This window comes from Simochromis diagramma, unplaced genomic scaffold (assembly GCF_900408965.1).
Source record: "Simochromis diagramma unplaced genomic scaffold, fSimDia1.1 OVJJ01000361.1, whole genome shotgun sequence".
NCBI classification, from domain to species: domain Eukaryota; kingdom Metazoa; phylum Chordata; class Actinopteri; order Cichliformes; family Cichlidae; genus Simochromis; species Simochromis diagramma.
In genome coordinates, this window is record NW_024386860.1 from 16,450,406 (window position 1) to 16,473,974 (window position 23,569).

General features: G+C 39.6%; 1 protein-coding gene across 2 annotated transcripts in view; it reads left to right on the forward strand.

The window, feature by feature from the left end:
• The window catches only part of otud7b (OTU deubiquitinase 7B), a 44,515-nt gene that overhangs the window by 14,916 nt on the left and 6,030 nt on the right, over positions 1–23,569 (forward strand). The window contains exons 2-11 of one of the 2 annotated variants that reach the window (XM_040030816.1): positions 9,457–9,703; positions 11,033–11,203; positions 11,931–12,158; positions 13,705–13,806; positions 14,232–14,359; positions 17,392–17,498; positions 17,828–17,955; positions 19,819–19,968; positions 21,001–21,118; positions 23,329–23,407. In XM_040030816.1, coding sequence (XP_039886750.1) covers positions 9,619–9,703; positions 11,033–11,203; positions 11,931–12,158; positions 13,705–13,806; positions 14,232–14,359; positions 17,392–17,498; positions 17,828–17,955; positions 19,819–19,968; positions 21,001–21,118; positions 23,329–23,407 — 1,296 coding nt within the window. In that variant the 5' untranslated portion in view covers positions 9,457–9,618. The remainder of the gene's footprint in view (positions 1–9,456; positions 9,704–11,032; positions 11,204–11,930; positions 12,159–13,704; positions 13,807–14,231; positions 14,360–17,391; positions 17,499–17,827; positions 17,956–19,818; positions 19,969–21,000; positions 21,119–23,328; positions 23,408–23,569) is intronic. The other variant, XM_040030817.1, reaches the window with a different exon arrangement.

Consider the following 23,569-nt stretch of genomic DNA (forward strand, 5'->3'; position numbering starts at 1 on the left):
TGTGAAATGTCTGGTTTTCAGGGTTTTCAGCGTTATTTTGTTATCGTTTTTATCATTAACTCGGTTTTCCTGGGTCTTTTCACGTGTGTTATGAATAAATCTTCTTTTTTTCGGTACCGGTACTAGTTTTATTTTGTTGTATTTATCCGCGACACCTTAAAGGCCGGTCCGTGAAAATATTGTCGGGCATAAACCGGTCCATGGCGCAAAAAAGGTTGGAGACCGCTGCCATAGAGGATCTAGTCCCAATCAGTCCCAATCAGCCAGTGTTTCAGACTGCTGCTGACTGCTCTGGTGGTCTGCATATGAACCGGCCGGAGAACTGGTTCATGTGCTGTTAACGATGGTGTTGTGTTTTTGTATTGCAAAGAGTGTTTTTCTGAGGTGCATCAGACCTAATTAGTCATTTCTGCACTTCTGCTGTAGTCACTTATTGGCAGGTGTGTACACCGAAGCAGATGGAACTGCAGTAATCTGGCCGGTTCATCAGTCTAGCTTTAGCTGCTAGTGCTCACTGCTCTGTCCAAAGACTGGAAGTTTTGTCTTTCTATCCCACCATCCCTCTGTGGTGGAGATGAAGCACTTAGTCACACTTGTCACTCCTGCTTCGACTCCCACCAGCCACATCGCCTCACCCTGTTTGTTTACCTTATGCCCTTTATCTCATTACTCATGTGGTTTTGCCAGGCGGAGAGGGTGTGTTGTGCATTTGCTGAGATCACAGGAAAGGTTTATGTGATTGAACAAAAATAGAACAGGCACATTTCTAGACACTGTGTTTTATCACATACTGACCATTAGAGGGGAACAACTCGGCCATCCTCATCTGGTGAAGTCTCAACATTATTTAGGTAAAGCATACTATCCTCGTTCTTTGTGTGACAGCTTCTTTGTGTCTTAAATGTAGAGCAAAGCTTGAGTTTCACACAATCAAAGAAACCTTGCAGAAGAAAAACATGAGGCGGTGAATCTCCCCCTTCACAGGGTTTCAGTGAGAAAGAAAAAGCACAACCTGTGATGCAAATGTAAATATCAGCATTACCAAAAGTCAAAACACAGAACCTGTTCTGCCTAAAGAAGTGGCTTCACTTAACTAACAACTCACTTATTTTTTGCCTTTAACTTAATCTCAGTGCTTTACTTTGCCAGTGTCCATTCAGGCAGGAGTGGAAAACATTAGTATTTGCATTCTGTACTGTAAAAATGCATCAGCTGTTATTTATTTAGCTTTTTACAGACAAACAAATTAGATGAGCGATCACAGTTGTAGAGTAGAATTACAGAAGCACGAGAATGAGGCATAGCTTTACTGAATTCTGTCACAATTGGACAGAATTGTAATGTCGATTATTTAACATATTAATTTATTGCACTTAAAAAAGTGTCTTTTTTAAAGGTATTTTCTTAAACAGTCTTGAATGGCCTTAGGAAAGTTGCAGACTTTTGCAAGTTGCATCATTGAGCTGAAGTCAAAAGCCAGCTTTGAGAATAATCAATGCAAAGATATGTGTGCTAAGAAAAAAAAAAAATCTTGTGAATGATGATTCAGACATCTGGAACCAGATTAGCCAGTCATATGTAGAAATCTCCTCGTTTTGTTGTAATGCTGCTTTTCCTTTTACATATCTTTAAAAAAAAAAAAAAAAAAATTTGACCAGTATTCATACAGCATTTCTTTCCTATAAATGATCAATTCTCTGCATGTCTGTTAGTGTAGACAGTCAGACTGCTCTGTCGTTTCAGGCCAGAGGAAAACGTGGTTCATAACTCGTGGTTTGCAAACAATGTTGCTGAGCGAGTAATAAGAAGTGAAGGCTTTTGGAGAGTGCGAGATGGAAATTTACAGCAATGAGGGCAGCTCGATGTTTTTGTTTCAGTCGTTTTTGTTTGTCTTACCATAATAGGACTCCACACCATCCCAGCTCTGCCACAGATCTGAGAGATTTTATGCTACATATATATTTTAAAAAAAGTGCTTTTATCTGTTTGCTTTTTTCAGAAATCAGTTTTTAGGTGTGGCAAAGCTCAGCTTTGTTTTTATTTTGAAATTAGATTTAATTTAACCTGCATTCATGGTAAATTAGTACCAGTGAAGAATGTGGCAACCATTGTTTCTGGGTTGAGGAAATAAAGAGTAGGGAATAATAATTTAGCCTGCTGGAACTGGGGAACAAAAAGTGGACAGATATTAGCTGAACAGCTGGAGGGGCATGGTGTTGAGTCTTAATATGCAATCTTAATATTATTTGTTAACTTTTTTGAAAGTATTATGCAGTTATTGAACATAAAAAACATGCCATTTAAGATTAATTTTAATGTTAATCTATAGGGCTGGGCCATATCATACCGTTCATGGTAATACCATTATAACCTTAGGCAATGATAAGAAAATGAAATATTGCGGTAGAATATGGGTAAAACGCGCATGCGCAGTGCCTTTGTTTTCATACGCACATGGCAGAAAAAGCATGGCGGCGACGGAGAATGAGAAGGGCGAAATAGTTGAATGAAACGGATGAACCAGAATTGGTTTGTAAAAATGCTGCAACTTCAGTGATGTGGAGCTGGTTTGGCTTTCGTCTGTCAGATACACAACAAAGCACAATTTTAGGTAGAGCATGTAAGCGGGCCGTCGTTATTACAGTGTTTTTCTGAAAATACGTCGCTTTTAAAATCCTTTGATTTTCGGAAAAATCGACAGTGCCCCTTATAATCCGGTGCGTGATAATGGTGATAAATATTTTTGGCCATATTGCCCTTCCATATTAATCTATAATGAAAAACAAATCAATATATGAAAAAAGCATTAACACCGTCAATATCCAGTAGGGAATTTTGTAGCCCCACCACACAGTGGCCACCACAGCTCCTCCTCCTCCTCAAGAGAAGTTTATGGTTTCAGACTGTGATGAATTAAAGACGTAGGCAGCACTCAGGAAAACTACCTGGTAGTCACAGCAGGAGTAACGGAGTCAAAAGTATACCAGATGAGAAACAGTTTGAAAGCAAGACCTACTGATAAATTCTTCTACTGAAATATTTTGAGTTTTAAATATAGATCTTTTACACCAAGGGCCCCTTTCAGTCATCTTGTTTGGAGCTGAAGTAAACAGTGAGTGAGACCGAGCTTTTAGGGAAGGACAAAAACACAGAACTTTGAAGGAAAATGCGAGTATCCAGTAGGACAGATCGAGTGGCAAATGTTTTCCTCTGGATTAAATGTTCTTTGTGATAAAGACAATATTGAAGAGAGATCAGGTGGATGGATACAAAATGTAATTAAATCCATAAAAAGCACCAAAACATGATAATTCAAAATGACAAGATATAGATGCTAGAGCTGCAGTTCTCAGAGTTTTGCCAAAATTCATGCAAAAAAAAAACAACAACAAAGATTTTATCCCAATTATTTTGCTATCATAATCATATGAAGCCAGCATTGATTTATTACCAATTTAATATTGTAACACCATACTACTTCAGGGCTCGCAAAATCGCTAGCCCGACGTCCTGGAGCTAGCGATATCTCCGGTCAGGCGACCAAAATCTATCTCAGCCCCGCCCGTCGGGCTATATGATAACCCAACGGGCGGGGCTGAGATAGATTTTGGTCACCTGACCGGAGATATCGCTAGCTCCGGGACGTCGGGCTAGCGATTTTGCGAGCCCTGTAACTTGTAATTTCACCATAACAAGTGGATAGTTTGTTTGTTTGTTTGTTTTTTGCTCACTTTCCACAGCCCTCGTGTGTTCAGTAAAACCATAAAAAATGTGTCCTCCTTAAATACTGTAAAGAACAGCAAAGCAAACTTGCATTCCCAATCCAAGCAACAAAGTGACCCCCTCAGCCCACCAACGGCTGACGCAGTGGGCTGCGGTGACCTCTCCGTCTCCCTCCGTGATCCAGGCCGTTCTCCTGCCCTCAGCTCAGCACCCACGTGTTGTCAGCAGCTCCTGTTACGTAAGCGCTCCTGCCAGACAAAAGCTCAGCCATCCCTGATACAAATCACTGGCTGGCCCATGTTGGCAGCAGCGATAGTACTGCTCAGTAATCCACGCAGGGTCTCTCTCGTTGAGAATGTTTTTTCCCTGGCTGCCAAATGGAAATTTTTGACCATGTAATAATAGATTTTGAGGGCATGAAATACAAGGTATTTGTTAGACGTCATGTTTTGTTGTTTTAAGCCCGCTATGACCTTAAAGGTGAACTCTGGCTTTGTAATTACCTTTGGGTGTCAAACTCTGTGGTGAAGTTTCACAGTGTGCGCCAACACCACAACAATTGATGAGCATTTGATGGATGCCATAAACTTATGGCCTCCCACACTTCCTCTTTCCCTTCAGGGTGTTCAGTGTCATAAACATTTTTATTGCGGTCTTAATGACTTTAATTTCCGCCATAATTTAATCCTGTGTTATCACTTTAGTTTTATTGTACAGCACCATTAAAAAGTTTTACAGTTAAGAAGTAACTGTGATCGAAACGGTTGATTCATGAGTGACCTGATGCGCTCAGATCTTATCCAGCACAGAATAAAAAATAAAATATGGGACTTTTATTATAGTGTAATGCGAGAAGACTTGGAGGACACAGACTGTCATTTTTACCAACTTCATCCTGGAAAAAAGTGTTTTTGAAGGAGGTGCCATTTGATGGTTTTAGCTTTACACATCAGCAGCAGCTAGGTTTCTATTAGTGTGCGAGAACATTCTGTCCACAGCCCTCTGTTTATCACCCTTCCACTTTTTTTTAATATTTAATGGCTCTGAGTACTTTTTGCCTGTGCTGGGAGACTATACATCACATAATGGCACAGGATTATAAGAAAACACAGATTTACATCGTAACTAGACGACCTCTGTCCTCTGCTAAAGCCATCATAGTTGGTAAAACGTGTTGATGCTGCTGCTAAAGCCATCACTGTTTAGCCATCAGAACTTAAGGTGCAGCCTGTACATCTACTATGCTGTGGTATTGTCACAACCTGGTGGCTTCCTGTTTGTATGTTTTAATCTGCTTTCTCCTTTTTAAACGCTTTCATTTCTTTAAGTATTACACCAGGGAGAAAAAAAGAATTTGCCAGAAAGCTGCGATGATAATTTGAATAGTTCAGTTTTCTTGCAGTGGGCCTCACTTCATTTACAGCATGTCCCTGTCAGTGTAGTAGTTATAGTAGTTATGCTATATCAAATTTTGTACTAATGCAATAAAATTGCCCTAATTTGTTTTGTTTTATAACAAAGGCTTGTTATACAGTGACTCAAAACCTGTCGCAGTGATTCCCAGAGTGTGGGTCGTGGCTTCTGGTCGGCCACGAACGTGCTGTTGGTCAGAATACAGTCTAATCTACGTTTCTGTATCAGTTCAAATGAGATCTCCGCCTGTTTCATTACACTGTGTGTATGTGATCAGTAGATCTCACAAGAATATTGGGAGGCCCTGCAGAGGAGACTGTCGAGCCGCTGACTTTGCAAAGAATGCTCTAGAAATACAGTGCTGCCTGAGAAAGTCTGTTTCTCCCCCGTGTGCCTGCGTGCCTTTAATAATGATAAAGAAACCGAGGGAGGCAGGGAAAGCGAGAGAACGGTGGAGAGGTGTAAGAAGAGTAAACTCGTGACTCATCAGGCACAGTGGAAAAGAGTTCACTGAGTCAGATGAAGCAGGAACACTAGGTGGTGGATGAGCCATGAGACTGATGGGAATAGATGACTGTAGGTATTTTATTTTGGGAGTCAGCAGTCACTATAATATATTATTTTGCTCATCAAACTAGTGATTTACATGCATATAGAGTAACATTTAAAAAACAAACTATCTATAGTTACATTTTATTTCCTTTTTGAACCACATTGATCAGAAATAAGGGTGGATAATAAGGCTAGGCCATGACAGATCCCTGCTAGTAGTTTGTACCTAAATCACTACTTCATTCCTCCTCCTCATGCTGCTTATCAAAAAAATGGAAGTAAAGTGAATAAAAACTCTGCACCACACTACAGTGGATAACAGCATAATTCCCACTTCCTCTTAGGGGTAATTTTTCTTCTTCTGTTACACATATTCTAGATGACACTGAAATATAATTGAGTGTATTATGACTGTATTATAAGGATATATATAAAAGAGAAATTGTTTGCCAAATGTTTGGCAAAGGTGGATGGAAGCCCTCTGAAGACATAGTAAAGTGCTTACCAGCTCTGTATTTTTAATGTTGGACTAATTCTTTTTTACCTCATAGTGGCCATTCGTGCAGCCCTTCAGTTAATTGTTTGTTTGAAACTAACTGTTGTAGCTCCCCCTTTTTGGAAACAAGTAGAGGTGGGAATCACCATACATCCCACGATACGATATTATCACAATACTTAACGCACGATACGATATTATTGCAATTTTTAAAAATATTTTGCGATATTCAGATTCTGTACATAAAGGTAAACTTTATCAATATTCATTTTATCTAATATCAAAGTCTCACACTCAGTCTTTCTCTCATTTCAGTCAGTTATATTGTTGACAAACTGAACGGTTTGTATTACAGTCTAGTCCAACTTAACTGAGTGCAACCATCTGGTACAATTATAGCTATTCTGAACTATGCAATTTATGAAAACTGTGCAGCCCCTTCAGCAACTGAAGAATTTGAAAGTAAATTAAAACAAAATATAATTTTACATTAAATAAAAAAAGTTTTAAACTTAATTAAAATAAAACATGTCTTAAATTAAAATAAGTAAACTGTCATGTTTATTGCTGCCAAAAAAAAAGTTAAACACATTTGGACAGTGAAGGAATGTCAGGATTCTTGCTCAGAAAAAAGTAGCTGATCAACATGCTCTGAAGTCAGAGCACGTTCCAGTCCACAAAAACTTTTTTTGTAACAAAATATCGATTTCTGCTGTCCCTGTATCGATACATTATTAGCAAACAAAATATCACGATACAACACAGTATCGATTTTTTTCCCCCCACCCCTAGAAACAAGGTCTTGGCAGCAGCTGGATGGAGCTTATGTCTTCACAGCCAAAGTTGTGTGGCTTAGATGACCATGTTATGGATATCTACTCTCACTAATATCATACAGAGCCCAAGAAAAAACAAACACACAAAAAACCCCACAGTGAAGCATCCTGAGACCTGAGCTTTTGGTGCACCGGGTTTACGTATGCACTCCTCAAACATTCACTAAGGGTGAAAGGGAAAGCATTAGAGTTTTTTTTTTTTCTCTGTTTCGTATCTCCAACTGAATATTTTTTGGTTAATTGATCACGTTGGCTACAGCACCAAAGCAAAATAGAGGCCCCTTTGGTTTGATTTGGTCCCAAATTACATCCGTCAGACCCAGGGCTACTTTGATTCATAGTCTTTGTCTGCTGTGCATCGATTGCCCTCTATATCCTTTATGCCAACGGCCCGTCGATCCTTACTGTCTTTATTTCAGTCCCGATGATGTTTCTGTATTGATTTTAGTGCCAAACTGAAGCTTGCTCACTGTGGGTCCTTCGGCTCTGCCATTGAAATTTGAAGACAAATTGATTTCAAATGAGTGAAAGGCACGACGTGTTTCCTCATACCAAACCACTCCCTCAGGCTGTACTTGGATGTGACACGTCTTCACTTTTACCTCTTGCTTTGCCAGACATATAATTCCACATAGTTAGTTATTTCTTTGCTTTATCTTAAATTTATCTTAGTCTTTCCTTAATCTACACTCGATGTACAAGAGTAAATATAAAGTACAGATGTGGCAGCACTGGACTTGAGCTTGTTGCTTCCACAGATAGTATAAAAGATGGACATTGGCAAATTACCAGTTGGTTAGTGAAGTCTGGGAAAAATGTTTACTGAGAGCATATAAAAAATAAATAAATTAATTTAAAAAAAAAAATTCTGAAAGTGTCCCCCCTCCTCCCCCGGTTCCAGGAAAGATGCATCACTGTGTCATTATAGTTTCTACAAAACATGCACGCAAGTTGTCCATTCCCATCTTTTTAATTTCTGGTTGAACAACACTTTCACAGCAACAGTTATGAATAATTTGGAAAGTCGCCATTCTCGTTTGTTGGTTAGTAGGGATTTTCTTGGTAAAAGCCATGACCTTTTCCAGTTAATGGTTTCAGAAATATTCATACAGGGTGTTGGTGTTGATATTTCTGTGAACAAGGTTTCCCATTATTTTCTTGACTGCTTGCTGACTGGTCATTGTGGAGCAATCATAGTCATAATCATTGGACTAAACGAGTGGTATGAAGTTTTATATGTAGGTAAAGATGCTGAAATGCTGTCTGCATCAACAACAATATTCTCTGCATTTTACAGGAAATGAATAGCAGCTGACCCAGGGGCTGACAGTTACTACCAATCAAAACAAATCTTCCTTTTTACATTAAATGGGAATAAAATTCTTTGGAGAAACTTTCAGTTAAGATGGTTTAAATGTGAATAAGATGAATCTTTCACATATTGTTTGTTTTACACAACAGCACAACTAAATTAAAAAGTTGGAATAAGAAGCTCTACATGCAGATCAACTCTTTGTCTAGTTTGACACAATTTACATTTGATTGATTTCTTTCTTAATTGCAAACATACAACAACCATGCTTTCTAGCAGAGATAAGTGCAGCATGCAGGATGGATATATAGATATATAAATTACAAAAAGTATATAAATTCTAAAAAGTACTATATTTTTATAGATAAAGGTATCTTTTTTGATGGGCTAGTAAATATCTATAGGGCCAGTAAATTGCTCAATAGCAAAAATGCAGTCTTGGTGTATTGTAGATATGTTGCAGTTGCGCCGTAACAGAAAATGTTGAACAACGTTAAACCAAAGTAAAATTTCCACCAAGCACACCAATCAGTTGTGTGACACTCCATTCTCTCTTTAGATGAGATGCGGAGACACTTCCTCAAATAAATGTAGTTTAGTGGGAAACCATGTAGTAAATTATACTTGGTGCACACTCATTTACTCTTTCAGCAGGTCATATTTGCAGGTGTGATTGAAGCACTTGTCTTGATTCCAGATTTTACAGGGATCATGAGTCATGACTTTTAAATTTTTAACTTGTCAGCTTTAATTAAAGAGTCTTCATAAAAGCAGCTGAAACCACACAGTAAAGTTTCCCACATGACAAACATCACACCTCGCAGAGCTACTCGACTTGTCATTTGACTCCCGTTAGTTTCTGTGCAAGCAGTTAGTGAAACCTGTGCTCTTTGTGTGTCTCTGCTGTTTTCATGGGCGGGACAAGTGACTGTGAAAGGTGTCAAGTTCAAAAACATCCAGGCCACAACAGGTTTATATTCAAAAAGGGGTTGAATAAGGTTATTATATCACCTCTTGCACTCTTTTCATTTCTTATAAGCTGATTAATGTGGATGTTTAAACTCTGATGGGTTTTTACCTGCAGCCTTAATCTTACTTTGTCTTCTTTCCCCCCTTTTTTTCAGGTGTGGCTGACAGACTAGCTGAAGGTAGAGGCCGACTCCACCTTATCCATTCACTTTGCTGCCCTGTCGGGGAGAGCAGAGTACAGTTTTTTTTTTCTTTCTCTCTCTCTCTTTCTTTTTAATGCCTGGATGCAACCCGCCAACTTGTGAATTCATGATCACATGACCGTGGATATGGACGCAGTCCTGTCCGACTTTGTCCGTTCCACTGGAGCTGAACCGGGATTGGCCAGAGACCTGCTAGAGGGTGAGTTACTGAGGATGGTAGAATTTCATTATTAACAATATTGCAAAGCTAAAGTGATGAATGCAACATGACGTTTCCTTTCCCCTTCCTAATGGATGTTAGTTCAGACTGAGCCTTAATTTAAAGTATAGTTTATTGTTTAAATTAAGACTTGAACTTAAATATTAAGACTAAACAAGCAGCAGTGTTTTAATGATGTATTTCACGATGTATAAAATAGTTGGTAATAGCTGGACCCAGGCATAAAGCTTGCTTTGCTTTATATTTATGCTTCTCATACTTGTGGTTTGATGTGATATTTATTAGCTTTTTGACTGCAAATAATTAGATTGAGATTGAATTAAGAAGAGCTGCTGTTGTCACTTTTCTTTCACAGCAGTGCGGTGATTAGTGCTTGGTTTGAATCTTCTAACGTGTTGGGAGTTTCCTGTGTGGAGTTTACATGTTTCTTCTGGCCCTGTGCAGATTTCTCTGTGGGTTTTCCAGCTTCCTCCCACAGTTCAAATAAATCCTTTTTTTAAGTTGATTGGTGGTTCTAAATTGGCCAAGGATGTGAGATAAACAAAGTGTGTGATGTTTATGGAATAAAGAAGTGTATGAATGCGGTTAACTGTGGTCGAAGGTTCCTGGAGTTGTAAGGCTAAAAAAGCCCTATAAATGCCATTTCTGTTTCCTCCACCTGAGTTCACGCTCTCTATCTCAGCACAGCTTTGTTGCATCACCAGCGTTGCGTTCCAGTTGTGTTTTCCACATCATTAGAAAGCACCACTTTCTTCTAGTAGCTTCCTTCAATGTGAAAATACAGATGTAAAGCGAAAACTTATCAGATCTGTTTGTCTTTACACTTTGATCCCTTCTATTTTTAATCTATTAATTTCATTTCTGCTTCAAGTGAACTTAAAAAAAAGCAGAAGTGGGGATGTAGTTATAGGAAGTTAACTGGAGATGATGTTCCAGGCAGTGGACTCAGTAAGTGCTTTTGGCCTTTTATTGTTAATTATGCTATCAAAGTCTAATAGAACGAAGGTATTACTAGTGTCAGCAGGGCTCCTGTTGCCTAGCAGCAGCACAAGTTGCAGATAAGAATATGGGTTAAAATGTAATGCATTGCAGCAACATCAGCAAGACAGCGAGCTGAGGCGTTTATCCAATAAAGGAATGTGTCAGCGGCCTTTGGGTACAACACAAAGCCCGTGTTGCATTGACTTGTGGTAAATATTTAAACTGATGAGGAATCAGTCATTCGCTGGCCAAAAAGATTCAGGTAGTCCTGTTGGAGCAGTTAACTCAGACAGATGTTTCTGTCTCTCTCTTCCTCTCTCTTCCTAGGCAAGAACTGGGATTTCACTGCTGCCCTCAGTGACTTTGAGCAGCTGCGACAGGTGCATGCTGGGAACCTGTCGTATTCGTTCACAGAAGAGCGAACGTATCTGGCCCCTGAAAAGGAGATGGCTCGGGTAGGACGGCCTATACTCCATCGCCAAGATGAGGTGGTGCAAGGTGAGGTTCTCAGGAAGTGAGTTAGTCCAAAACATGAGTTCAGTTTGCAGTTTATTAGGTGCACCAACTTAATCTAAATGTTTTGACTACAACAAACATGCAGTGACTACATGATCAGTTGGTGCAGTTTAGGAACCCAGATGACACAGGGATGTAACTGCAAAGGTTGGAAAAGATGAGAAGTTTAAACTTCCTGTATTACTTTTTCATGGTTAAACACTGATATATTATTTTTTCTTTCTTTTTTCCTGAATAGCGACAGTGGTTTAGGAGTAGACTGCAGTAGTTTCAATAGGAGTAAAAATGGTTGCAGAGCTGGGTTGATGTCACAGCTTCTGTGATGACCACAGTGTAACGCTGACAACAGCACCAAGTCAGCGAGCAGTTTTCTGATAATAAGCCCTGTTGGTGTTTCAGCTGTGATATGCAAAATTCTACGTTACAATTTACATTGGATGTTTGGGCGAAAGTTTAGTTGAGCTGTCTCTTAGTTTAGGTGAGTCCACACTTTTTAAAATGCAGGCATGTCCCCCTGCTGCCAAAAATAATGTATCATTCCCGAAAGGTTACTAATGCACCGTTTCATTCCTTATCAAATAAAAATACTAGCAATTGTCCTACCGCTTAATATTCCAGTCTACCCTGAGACTAAACATAATAACTACAAATCATAATGTGCAAATATGCACTTCGTGCAACACCTTTTTTTTTCTCTCTCTCTCTGTAGCTACAGAGAAGCGTTTGTCGAGGGGTATTTCTCATGCTAGCTCTACCATCGTTTCTCTGGCCCGCTCTCACGTCTCGAGCACCGGCGGTAGCAGCAATGAGCCTCTTCTGGACACGCCCCTGTGCACTTTCCAACTGCCAGACCTCACCGTGTACCGGGACGACTTCAGGAACTTCATTGAGAGGGACCTTATTGAGCAGTCCATGATGGTGGCCTTGGAGCAAGCTGGTTAGTATAACTCTGTACCATACATGAGATTTTAGGCTTGACTTGGTTGCAGATAAAAGACAGTTCTTACTCCCCGCATGCTTTTGAAGTGACACGAGTGTTTGTTGTTTCTATTCCAAAATATATTGCCTACTCCTGCATTTATAAGACAACAGATGTACTGCTTCTGTTTTAAATATTTGGATTTAAAATCACGACATGCTGTTTTAAGTGACGTTTGTTGTGACTAGTTCATGTTCAATTACCACTGCAAAATAGCATTTTACCCTAGTTGGTAGCTTGGCCCCTTTGAAGAACTTGTTGTGGTGTTACTTTGACCCGCCACTTCCAAATGTAAATTTTGTATCCAGAGTGTCAGCTGGTGGTTTTGTGAAATGTATTTTGAGACATTTCTTGTTCGGTCCTTGCCTCTCTGTCTTCCGTCTTCTCCTCGTCGTCACCTCGCTGGGCAGGCAGCATGGACAGCTAAGTTTGTGAATGCCATAATTCGAGAATGAGTCGATGTAGGAGCTTCAAATTTATACCATAGGTGTATCTACTAAACCTCTTTGACAAGTTCGAATCTCAGTGACCTAGACCTAAAGGTCAAAGGTCAAGATCCTGAACATTTGTAAATGTGATAACTTGAAACCAAGGTCTTCTAATATGTGTCTTCTAAGACGCTGAGCGGTAACACTGTCGCCAGTATTTTAAATTTTTTTTCCCTTTCTCCAATGGCTGCCCCACCACGAGTCTAGTTGTGCTCGAAGTTTGTTAAAAGGTTCTTCGTTCCCAAACTTGCCAACTGCTACTCAGAAGAGATAATCTGATTATCGAGTAGTGCTGGGCGATATGACGATATATATCATGTGGACGATAGAAAAGTGTATTTCGTGCCATTTGTCTTCTATTGTTTCTAACCTAATTTTATAAATTATTACATAAAATATATCATTAACCCTTTAAAACCGGTCGGAGCAGGCACACTCCGTTTTGCCTATCTATTTTTGAATCCCTGTAGAACTGGAACCACATAAGCTAGCGCAATAATTTTTTTTTGTTTTGTGTATGAAACCGGAGGAGTTGTACTTACATCTTATGCCATTAGCTTTTCCTAGGTCAAGGGCAATAAAATTGAATCACAATTTGTGTTGAATTTCTTATTTTGTGCTCACCTCGTGTGTGCAGCTAGGGCAGGAAAATAGACTGTTTTCAACATCATTATATTAAATTGTGACAGTAAACATATAACTCATTCAAACAGCTCTGACAGTTGCAGCAAAATCTGAATACCTGTAAAGGCAGAGGTGTTGTAATCACTAACTCATAATTATAGGCTATGACTTTTGAAGGTGAATTGTTTCATTCCAAAATAAGACAAAATGACACACTGCTAAGACTGCTGACACGAGAGGAAAACCTTCTCTGGAAGTCTTTTGACTTGAAAATCACATGTTGACACAAATGGCTATCTCTTTGAGGACTTGCACAGCAGTTGTTTTGGATGAATACTTCACCATATTTGTCATGCAAACATGTGAGTTAAACATTTATTATTCACCTGCAGGGCGGCTGAACTGGTGGACAAAAGTGGTTTCAAACTGCCAGAGTCTGCTACCTCTGGCAACAAGCGGAGATGGAAATTGCCTGCTGCATGCAGCCTCGCTCGGTGAGTATCACGGGCCTTTCAAACAAGACCCCAATACAGTGTAGGTTCACACTCCATTAGCATTCATTAAGGGAACTCCAGTGTTAGCTTAAGCACTAATTGCATTTTACAATGTTGCCGTGCACGTTCACTTTGCCTTTACAGCCCACTTAGGACTCCTAGCTCAGAAAATTAATAATGCTCCAACTGTGCAGGCATTGTTCCAGACTTTTATAGTAGGTGTGAGTATAGTATTCATGTGCTTAACTTGTTCTCATTAAAAGACAGTTAGACCCTTTAGCCATTGTAAGTTTGTAGTTTTTTTATTTGGGACATGACAATACAGAAAAACCCCTGAAACATCTGCACACCTATATGATTAGATGTGGTTGTACAAAAGATTCTGTTGATGTGTGTTTAACGACCTGATTTTGTTTCTATTGCAGGTATGTGGGGCTTTCACGACCGAGACTTGATGCTGCGGAAGTCCCTGTACGCGCTGATGGATCACGGGTTGGAGAGAGAGGCACTGAAGCGCAGGTGGAGGTGGCAGCAGACCCAGCAGAACAAAGAGGTCTGTCACAGAGGCTGCACATTAGTCTTGACTATCTTTGTTATTCCCATGACTGTATTAGGGCGGTGCACAGAGAAGTTACTAGGCAAGTTGAGGCTTTTCACATGCCTTGCATGCCAGATAATTCAAGTCAGCCTGCATAACGAGTAGCATGCAGTTCCACCAGTGCTATTCAGCCATTAAGGAGGATGTGTGTAAAGTAGAGATGTAAAAGCAGAAAATGAAGGGGCAGCGCTAGTGCACAGAATAAGATAAACAAGGTGTAGTTTGAATTCTGAATCATTAGAATTTAGTTTTTGTTTTTATTTAGTTTCCTCCACTACTGCTGCATTTTTAACTGTAAATACTTTAGCTATGGACAAGACTGTCGTCCTCACTGAAGTTTATCGAGTTTTGAAAATTCAGTTAACTTTGATTTACAATAATTAGTAAAACAAGATATGGGGTTGCACCAGGAAGGGCATCTGTGGTAAAACTGAGAAAGCCTGTGGTGTGGGAGCAGCTGAAAGGAGTAAAACAGGTACTTTCGATAAATTGTCTTTTTTTGCCTTCATTTTCATCAAAAGAAAACTTTTTTTTTTTTTTTAAATATATTTTTGTAAACCCCTTACCTTCCTGAATTCACTCTGTTCCTGGTTGTGTTATGTTTAGTTTAAGTTATTCTTTGTTTTTTCAGTTAAATTATAATTAAAGTACAAAGAAATCCTATCTTAAATGGAAACTTGTAAATCTATTTTCCCGCATTTTTGACCAGTATTTATTATTTTATTTTTTAAATTTTTTTTTAATTGTGCAGCAGTACTCTGGATTAAATTCAAACATTTTTAGCAGCGCTGTTGTATTTAAAAAAATTAAAAAGGGGCACTTGCAGGTTTACATATCAAACCAAATTTCCATGTAACTCATTATTGGTTAACTAACTTTTGAAAATTGTTGTTTTTACCATGAAAAGTCACCTTTGCCCTTTTTTTGCAGCCATAGCAACATGACTGACGGCCATATCAAATGCAAACATTGATTTTGAGATGTAACTCTAAGCACAAGTATCTCCACCTTTTTTCTTAGTTGCGTGCTGATAACGCTTTTTCGCAATGTGGCAAAAACAGGATTTTAGAGCCTGTTTTACACAACACAACTTTTATCCTCATGAAAGCTTAAAATTGTAGCACAGCAAGTATGTTTTTGTTTTTTTTTTAAAGTGGATGCAGACAGCATGCACATACCCACAGTAAGAGGAAACCACATGAATGACTGCATAATGTTCACAGCAGAATATCTGAGGCATCCTCAAGCAAATCACTTAAACCAAACACGCTCTAGTGGAGCTGCTCCGTGGGCAGTGCTCGGGCCTGTGGCTGCTCTGTGTGAATTTAGGTCATTGATTTTATTTGGTGGCTGTCAAAACTGGCCAAAAATCAAGTTTGACCATTCATTTAAACAAAACATTTGAATATCGTACTTTGTGCATTAATTCCTCACGAGTACAAAACCAGAGTGAGATATAACTGCTTCTATAGCTTCTATATTTATTTCAACATAGAGATGTCCTTTATAAGCTCTATGTAGCATTAACAAATACAGTTATTGGGTTAAGCTATAGAAGAATGGCCGGTTGATACGCTGAGTATGCTCTGCTGTGACAAACATGGAATAATCTTTTCCTCAACATAAAATTCAAACCTCCAGGGACCTGCAGCGCTTGAAGTTTTTATCACTCATCTATTCATTACTCAGTAAGAAGAGTTAATGTTCCACTATGCTGAGTTTGTAATGTTTACAGACAGGGCTCTGAGTGTTAATCACTCTGTGTTTAGCAGTGTTGGGTTGTGAACTATTTACCATCATTATCACACAGTTGTTATTGTTACTTCCTGTAAGTGTGGCAGTGACAGAGACATTAACATCTGTAATAGGTCTCTTTAATTTTCTATAATAATAATTTTAATATGCAGCATAAACACGTGTCGTTGTTAAGCAACAAGGTAATACCTCTGTGAAACAAAATGTAATATGCTCTAATTACCTCTGGCTTGCTCAGTTTGCTAATGTGATAGCTTGTCTGCTGTCAGTGTAGACCTTTGTGTTTTTCTTGCTTTGCTCATAGTTGGTTCTGAAGTCTTCTCTCCTTCCTGCATTTTGTTAAAGTGGAAGCAGGAAGGAGAAGAATTTAAAATTATTAACTCCAAGTTTGAAATGAAAGCTCACTTTTACTTGTGATGGCAGAGCAATGCAGACGCACCAGCACAGGTCTATATGCAAACAGCAATGTTGACCACTTATAGCAGGAATTAAACACAGTACTATAAATTTAACCTTTGAGATCAGCAGCTTGGACAGAGTTAAGTTCACATCTATCCCTTACATCTGAATTGTACTTCTGGGTCAGAGCCATGTTATAACCAGAACAGCATTTTAACCCTGCACCGCAATATTCAACGTAACCTGACGTGCACCTCCCAAGAAATGGAACTACAAATCGGGTCAACGCATACCCCGGCGTCTTGCATGGCGTGGAAGGTTGCAGTGTAGGGATAAAAGGAGTTTCCGGTTACTACTCAAGATTTAAAGTCTAAATCAAGCTTCAAGTTTGCATCTAAAGGTCATATGGAGCTTTAACCTATTTGGCATCCCTGTCATTTAACATACCGTGGACGCGTTTGCCTTGAATTGTTCAGCTGATATTTGTCCTCTTATGTTTCCTAATTGTCAGTTTAACTGCACACTCGATCACTGCTCTCTTCTCATGCCAGCAGCAGTGCAGCTTTTCCAGATTTTCCACAGATGATTATTGATTCTCGCAAACCAATGGCAGTTTAATTTCATTTAATAAAATTTAGAATATGTGTTGACAGCTCTGCTCTGTCGCTGCTGTACGAGCGACAGTACGTTTCTAAAGGCTCTAGGCTCAATTGTCTGCATGTAACCTTGAGGTGAGACGCCATAACGTCAGTACATGCTTTTGTGACATTTGACACGGCCTCTCTAAATGGCAGTTGTGTTTGTGTGTGTGTGTGCCCTTCTTTTCTCCTCAGTCTGGGCTGGTGTACACGGAGGAGGAGTGGCAGAAAGAGTGGAATGAACTGTTGAAGCTCGCCTCCAGCGAACCGAGAATACACTACAGCACCAACGGCACCAACGGGTAAGGCCTGGCCCGGACAATGCAGTGACTGTTAACCCAGCACACTTAGTCACAGGCATGTTTTTATTCATGAACAGACAAGCACACTCACAGTCACAACTGAGTGACCGGCCCTCATTAGTCCATCTGCTTTTTTACTGTGGCAAACAAAAGTCCACTGGGTCGAATACAGTGACTGTAAAGCTATAAAAACCAAAGCCACACTAACACAATGTGGTTTTTAAGTTTTACTGTTAGCCAAAGTTTCAAGTTGGTAGTAATAAACTGTTATCTTTAGTGTAAACAATCATCTCTGATAAACAAGAAACTGTTGCTGTCGTTGTTTCCAGAGTGGAGTCTTCAGACGAGCCGGTTTATGAGAGTTTGGAGGAGTTTCACGTCTTTGTCTTGGCTCATGTCCTTAGAAGGCCCATCGTGGTGGTCGCTGACACCATGCTGAGGGACTCGGGAGGAGAGGGTAAATAAGCCTGAAAAGACTTTTCATTATTTCACTTTCAATTTAGTTTTATTGTTTTTAAATGTTCCATTTTCATTAGTTTCCATTTTTAACCTGCAGCCATGAAAGTCTGATGAGGGATTGTTGTCAGCCCTCCGGGCGTGCGGCGTGAACACCCAACTTTCTGAGCACTCTAAGCCGAGATCGAGGGGGCGTAGCATTTTCAAATTAATGCCTTAGCTACATTTACTAAAACTCTTGGATGTTTGAATAAACCTTTACCTCAAGGTCAGAGGTCAGGTTTTTGGAAAATCTCGTGAACACAATAAGTTAAAAAAAGATGTCACTGTAGATTTTTAGGTTTTTATTAGATGCAAGTTGTAAGTAGTTCAGAATACTTATTACAATACACATGTGAAGATGTCACAGTAAATATACACTCAACTGCCACTTTATTAGTTACAGCAGAAATGAACTAAGTCTGACAACATTTACTGGCTGTCAGGAGTGGCACACAGCGTGGTCCTCTGCTGCTGTAGCCCGTCTTCTGTTTTTTTTGGACCATCATCTGTAAAAACCTGAGCTGCTCGTGTGGGTCATCTTCACTATCAGTGGGTGGGATTGTTGATTTCACCAAACTGACAAAAACTACAACTAAAGGTGTTTCCTGTATGTTTTTTTTTTTTAAATTCCCAATGACCCGCTGAAGCAGTGGTCTGCACATCGACAGTCTTTCTGTGCACATGCTGCAGCTTCAAGCTAACAGGCTAGCTGAGACAGAAAGCGATGAAAGCTGTTGATGGAAGACACAAAAGTGGTGTTGCCGGCCTCCTTACACGAATGTAGCAGGGCCTGTTTATTTTCTGTCCACTTAAACCCAGAAAATGTCTTTTTCCCCTTCAAAGATCATAATCTGCCTTCATTTGGATTCTCGAATCTCCAGCTTATGAAAGATATGAAGTCACAGACCAGAAATGGGCTTTTCATAAAGTCACGGAACCAGAAAACATTAGCAGCTGCAGCACAACAATCTCAAAGTGATGTAAAGGCTAGTTTTATTTGTATGAGCAGCCAGTTTATGAAAAACTCAGCTGTAGGTAGATCTCATTTGCTCGACTAAATGCAATCAAACTTTTGAGGACTTTATGCTAACCAAAGTGTACGTGAGATGGTTACATGAAATTAAAGCATGTAAATAACATTGTGTGTTTTCCAGCGTTAGTGGAAATTAGTTGGGTACATTCACGTGGGATTAAGATTCCAGATGAGCTCAGCTTTTTTTAAGACTATTTTTCTGTGAACAGGAGTGTAGATGTTTGTCATTTACAGATTAGAAAACTGAGGCCAAACAAAAGCTTTGAACCAGATAATCCGTGATTCATGATTGCAGTATTTCAAATGAACTCTGCCCTTCTGATATCTTAAAGTTAAAACAAACAGTATGAACTCCTGGCAGCCTTTTATGTTTTCCCCGTGCTTCAGAGGGTTTCTCTGGTTACAGCTGGGCTGTGACGGCTTGCCTGTCTCGTCCCAGGACAGGTCTCACAAAAGACTCATCTTAATAACATTAGAGTTTCACTTCCTTGTGGAATAAGGTTAAATAAATATATTGGAGCACTTTTTGTTTGGAAAAACAAATGTGAAACCAGCATTCTTGGGAATAAACTGAAGCATGAACAGTTTGCTATCTTTTAGTAGCTGTTGTTGTTTTTTGATAATGATCTTTTCAATTTCAAGTAGATTAAAAATCTTCCAACAAGTGAAGTATTGTCCTTGTATATCTTTATTGTTTACTCGTATGTTTCTGTTGTGCTTTACTGACTGAGAAACAGAGCTGAGGTCCCGTTTCGCAGATGTTTAATGTGCTTATTACTCACCCTCCAGCTTTTGCTCCCATCCCATTCGGAGGCATCTACCTACCGCTGGAAGTGCCAGCTGCCAAGTGCCACCGCTCTCCGCTGGTCCTGGCATACGATCAGGCGCACTTCTCTGCTCTGGTCTCCATGGAACAGAAGGACAGCTCGAAAGAGCAAGGTGATGCTCTCCCTCATCCTTTAAAATGATCGCATAAATATTGATTCCTTTTTCAAGGGCTGGTAGTAAGCAGCTGATATCTTAAAGCCATAAAGGCGAGTACATCAATCAGGGGAATGCTTATACAAATATTCCCCCAGAGAAGTTGATGAGTTTCTAGTAAGCACTAGGGGTTTCTTTCTTACTTTACAGCTTGGTGCCGCTGCTTGATGGGGAAGTCCTTTTTGTGTATTGTTCTTGATGATTTATTTGGGAATGATGACTAAAGAGAACTGGGCTTCCATGATCCATGGAGCTCAGCTCCAGGTTGGGCTAAAAATACAAGATGAAAGATGTCATGAGGGGTCCAGTAATGTGTTTTTTTGTTGTTGTTGTTGTTTTTAAACAACTGGAAAAAAAAAGATATTATTAACATTAGAGCACCAGCACACTCATGTGTAGATTGGTTTTCCATTTAGTCACAGCGCTCTTCTCTTTTTGTAAGTACTGCACTCTCGCCTGAACTTGGCTAAACTACGGTGAATGCCTCTGACAGCATTTGCACACTAAAAAACTGCCCACAAAAAAAACCCCAGTGACCCCAGGAATCCAAGGCTGTGCTTCTGGCTCGGACGTGGTTGGTCTGCTCCTTCACTTTGTGACTTCTTTGGCGTGCAGTGAATCTTGGGATAGGTCGAGTCACATTTGTGGGGAGCCTTGTTTATACTACTCCTGATGCAGCCTGGGAAGGATTTGCAATCAAATAAGGACGCAGCCATAGTCTGAATTCCCATGCTAATGTCAATAGCATGGGAATTCAGACCATGCAGTGATTTAATGTTTTCCGATTGCAAGAGTGGAGTCTAAATCCTGATTTTATGCACGGTTTACATATCTGTACTTGAAATTCACTGCACAGAAAACTCAAAACCATCCAAAGCCAACTGCTAAATATTAAATAGGAGATGAAAGATGCTGTTTGCACACAGTCCTCACTTATGTAGGTGTATGTTTTTTTTATTGTTTTCTGATGTTTATTCTTGTTTCCACTAGCAGTTGTGATCCCTCTCACTGACTCGGAGCACAAAATGTTGCCACTGCACTTTGCTGTGGATCCAGGGAAGGACTGGGAGTGGGGGAAAGATGACACAGACAACGTGATGCTAGCAAGGTACAAAAAGATTTTACTTTTTTAAATCCAGCTTTGGTTGTCCGTTCTGTTTGGTTTGTCACTTACAAAGGACACGGTTAACAACTAGAGTGGCACATGCTCACTTGTGCGTGCTTGCCCTTATCGACAGCTGTCTCTTTAACACGAGTCTCAGTGTGTAGGGATTGACTGCTGACTCCAGATTAGTGACAATTAGATTAGCTCAGACGCTTCTCTATGAATGAACCAGAGGAACGAGCACTAAAATAGCCGCTCTGCAAAAAAAAAACAACCTTCCACCCTATTTACGTCAGTGAGTGACACCAGAGGTCTTATTCAGATGAAACGGCGGGCTGAGATGATGTTATGTGAGTGGCTGTTAACATTGTTTGAAAAGGTCATTGACTTAAAAGGCCATAGCACAACAAGAGTATACGACAATGAGATGCTTTTAGTGATTTTGCCATTTACTCCACCATTTAGATCCATGTGAGTCTTTACTTACTTTATTTTAACTTTACCTTTAAAGAGCACGTATTCTCATTATTTCCAGCTCCGTCTTTGTACTCGGGGACTCTGACAGAGCAGCTTTCTATGAGTCACTGTTTGGATTAATTCCTTATTTTGTACAGGAGCTTATTTTAAAGTGACTTTTGGTCACACTTTATAATACCCATCATTAATTGTGAGTTGATAGGCAGTGAGAAAGATGGCTTATGTGAGTGAAAGGGCAGGTTTACAAGATGGTAATAAGACCTGCTATGATGGGTGGTTTGGTCATGGTGGCACTAAAAAGAAAAAGAAAAAGAAGAGGAGGCAGAGCCGAGCCAAGGATGTTAAGATTTTTACTTGGAGTGAACAGGAATGACAGGATTAGAAGTCAGTGCATCAGAGGGACGGCTCAGGTCGAGCGAGGCAAGGCTGAGATTGTTTGGACATGTGCAGAGGAGGGACAGTGGATATATTAGACAGATGATGTACATGGAGCTGCCTGGTAGGAGGAGAAAAGAACACCTCAGATAAGATTCATGGATACAGTGACGGAGGACATGCAGACTGTTGGCGTGACAGAGGAGGATGCTAGGGGCAGGGTGAGATGGAGGCGAGTCTTCGAGGCAGATTTTGATGACATGCACACACGGTTGTATATGCCACGTACTTGAAGCTATTTTCTTGTTTACGATTGTAAAACATGGGGGGGGAAAGACATCTGTCTTTTTAACATTTGTAAAACAAGTAATAGTAATATAAATTTCAGTTTTTTAAAAGCCAACCAAAATTATATTTATAGATGCACTGCAGTGTTTAGCTGTCCTCAGTCTGTTGTTATGCTGTTATTAATAGAAAAGGAAATAATAGAAATATCCTTTATTATCCTCATTAAGGAAATTCATGTGTTCCAGCAGGAAAGTGAAAAATGGAGTATGCAGATTCACACACAAGTAAAGAATAAAATAGAAGAAATAAGACAAGAAATAAGTATTTCCTTGACTTATTCGAATAATGGTGCAATTAATCAGCATCTCCTCAACATTACTAATCTCACAGGGCAAATTTACAACAAAAGAAAAAAAATACAGTGAATGTTACATTAAATGGCAAAATTTACTTGTTACTGTTTATTTATGAGCAATTAAAAGTATTACCCAGCTTTCTTATGATTAACGACAATGCTGCGTATCCAAGGTGACCATATTAGAGACATTGTTGCTTAATGACATCATTCAGAACCAAAAATGGAAAAAAAAAACATCAGAAACTGAACATTTACAGCAGCTGAAGCCTGAACTTCACCAGGGATTACTTATACGTATGCCAACCTCCTTATTTGATAGATATAGCTGTAGATGTAGGTTCACTCTAAGAAGGCTACTGACTGGCATTTATCACATGAAACAACTTATGTTCTGTTTTTATGCTTTCACATCTTGTTCTCACTGTAAGACCTAAATCTCTCTTCACCGCTGTGTTTCTGTTGTTGACTTCCCTTTGCTGCTTGTTTTGTATCTATTTTTCTGCCCGTTATTATGATGCTTTAGAATACAGCTCATGACTGTTGTCTGTGTAATGACAAAAACGCTGTTACATTATAAAAATAACGTGATCGGCTACCTAAACAACAACAGTAATTACTTTTCCATTAGCACAGGAAGCCCTGGCAGAAAGTTCCCTCTCACTGAACTTTACCTTGTTTTTCTCTCTCTCTCCCTTTCCTTCCCCCTTCGACCCAGTGTGGCTCTTTCTTTGGAGGCCAAGCTCCAGATGTTGCACAGCTACATGACGGTCACCTGGCTGCCCCTGCCATGCGAGGTAAGGATTTTTAATCCAGCACTTCTTGTGAAATGGCTGACAAGTTAGCTAAGGGAGATGGCTCAGAATTGAAGACTTCTTTAATACTTTGCCAGACAAATCTGGTTTTGGGTTATTAGAAAAGGAACTAAATCCTGATGTAATCAGATAAATGCTTCAGGG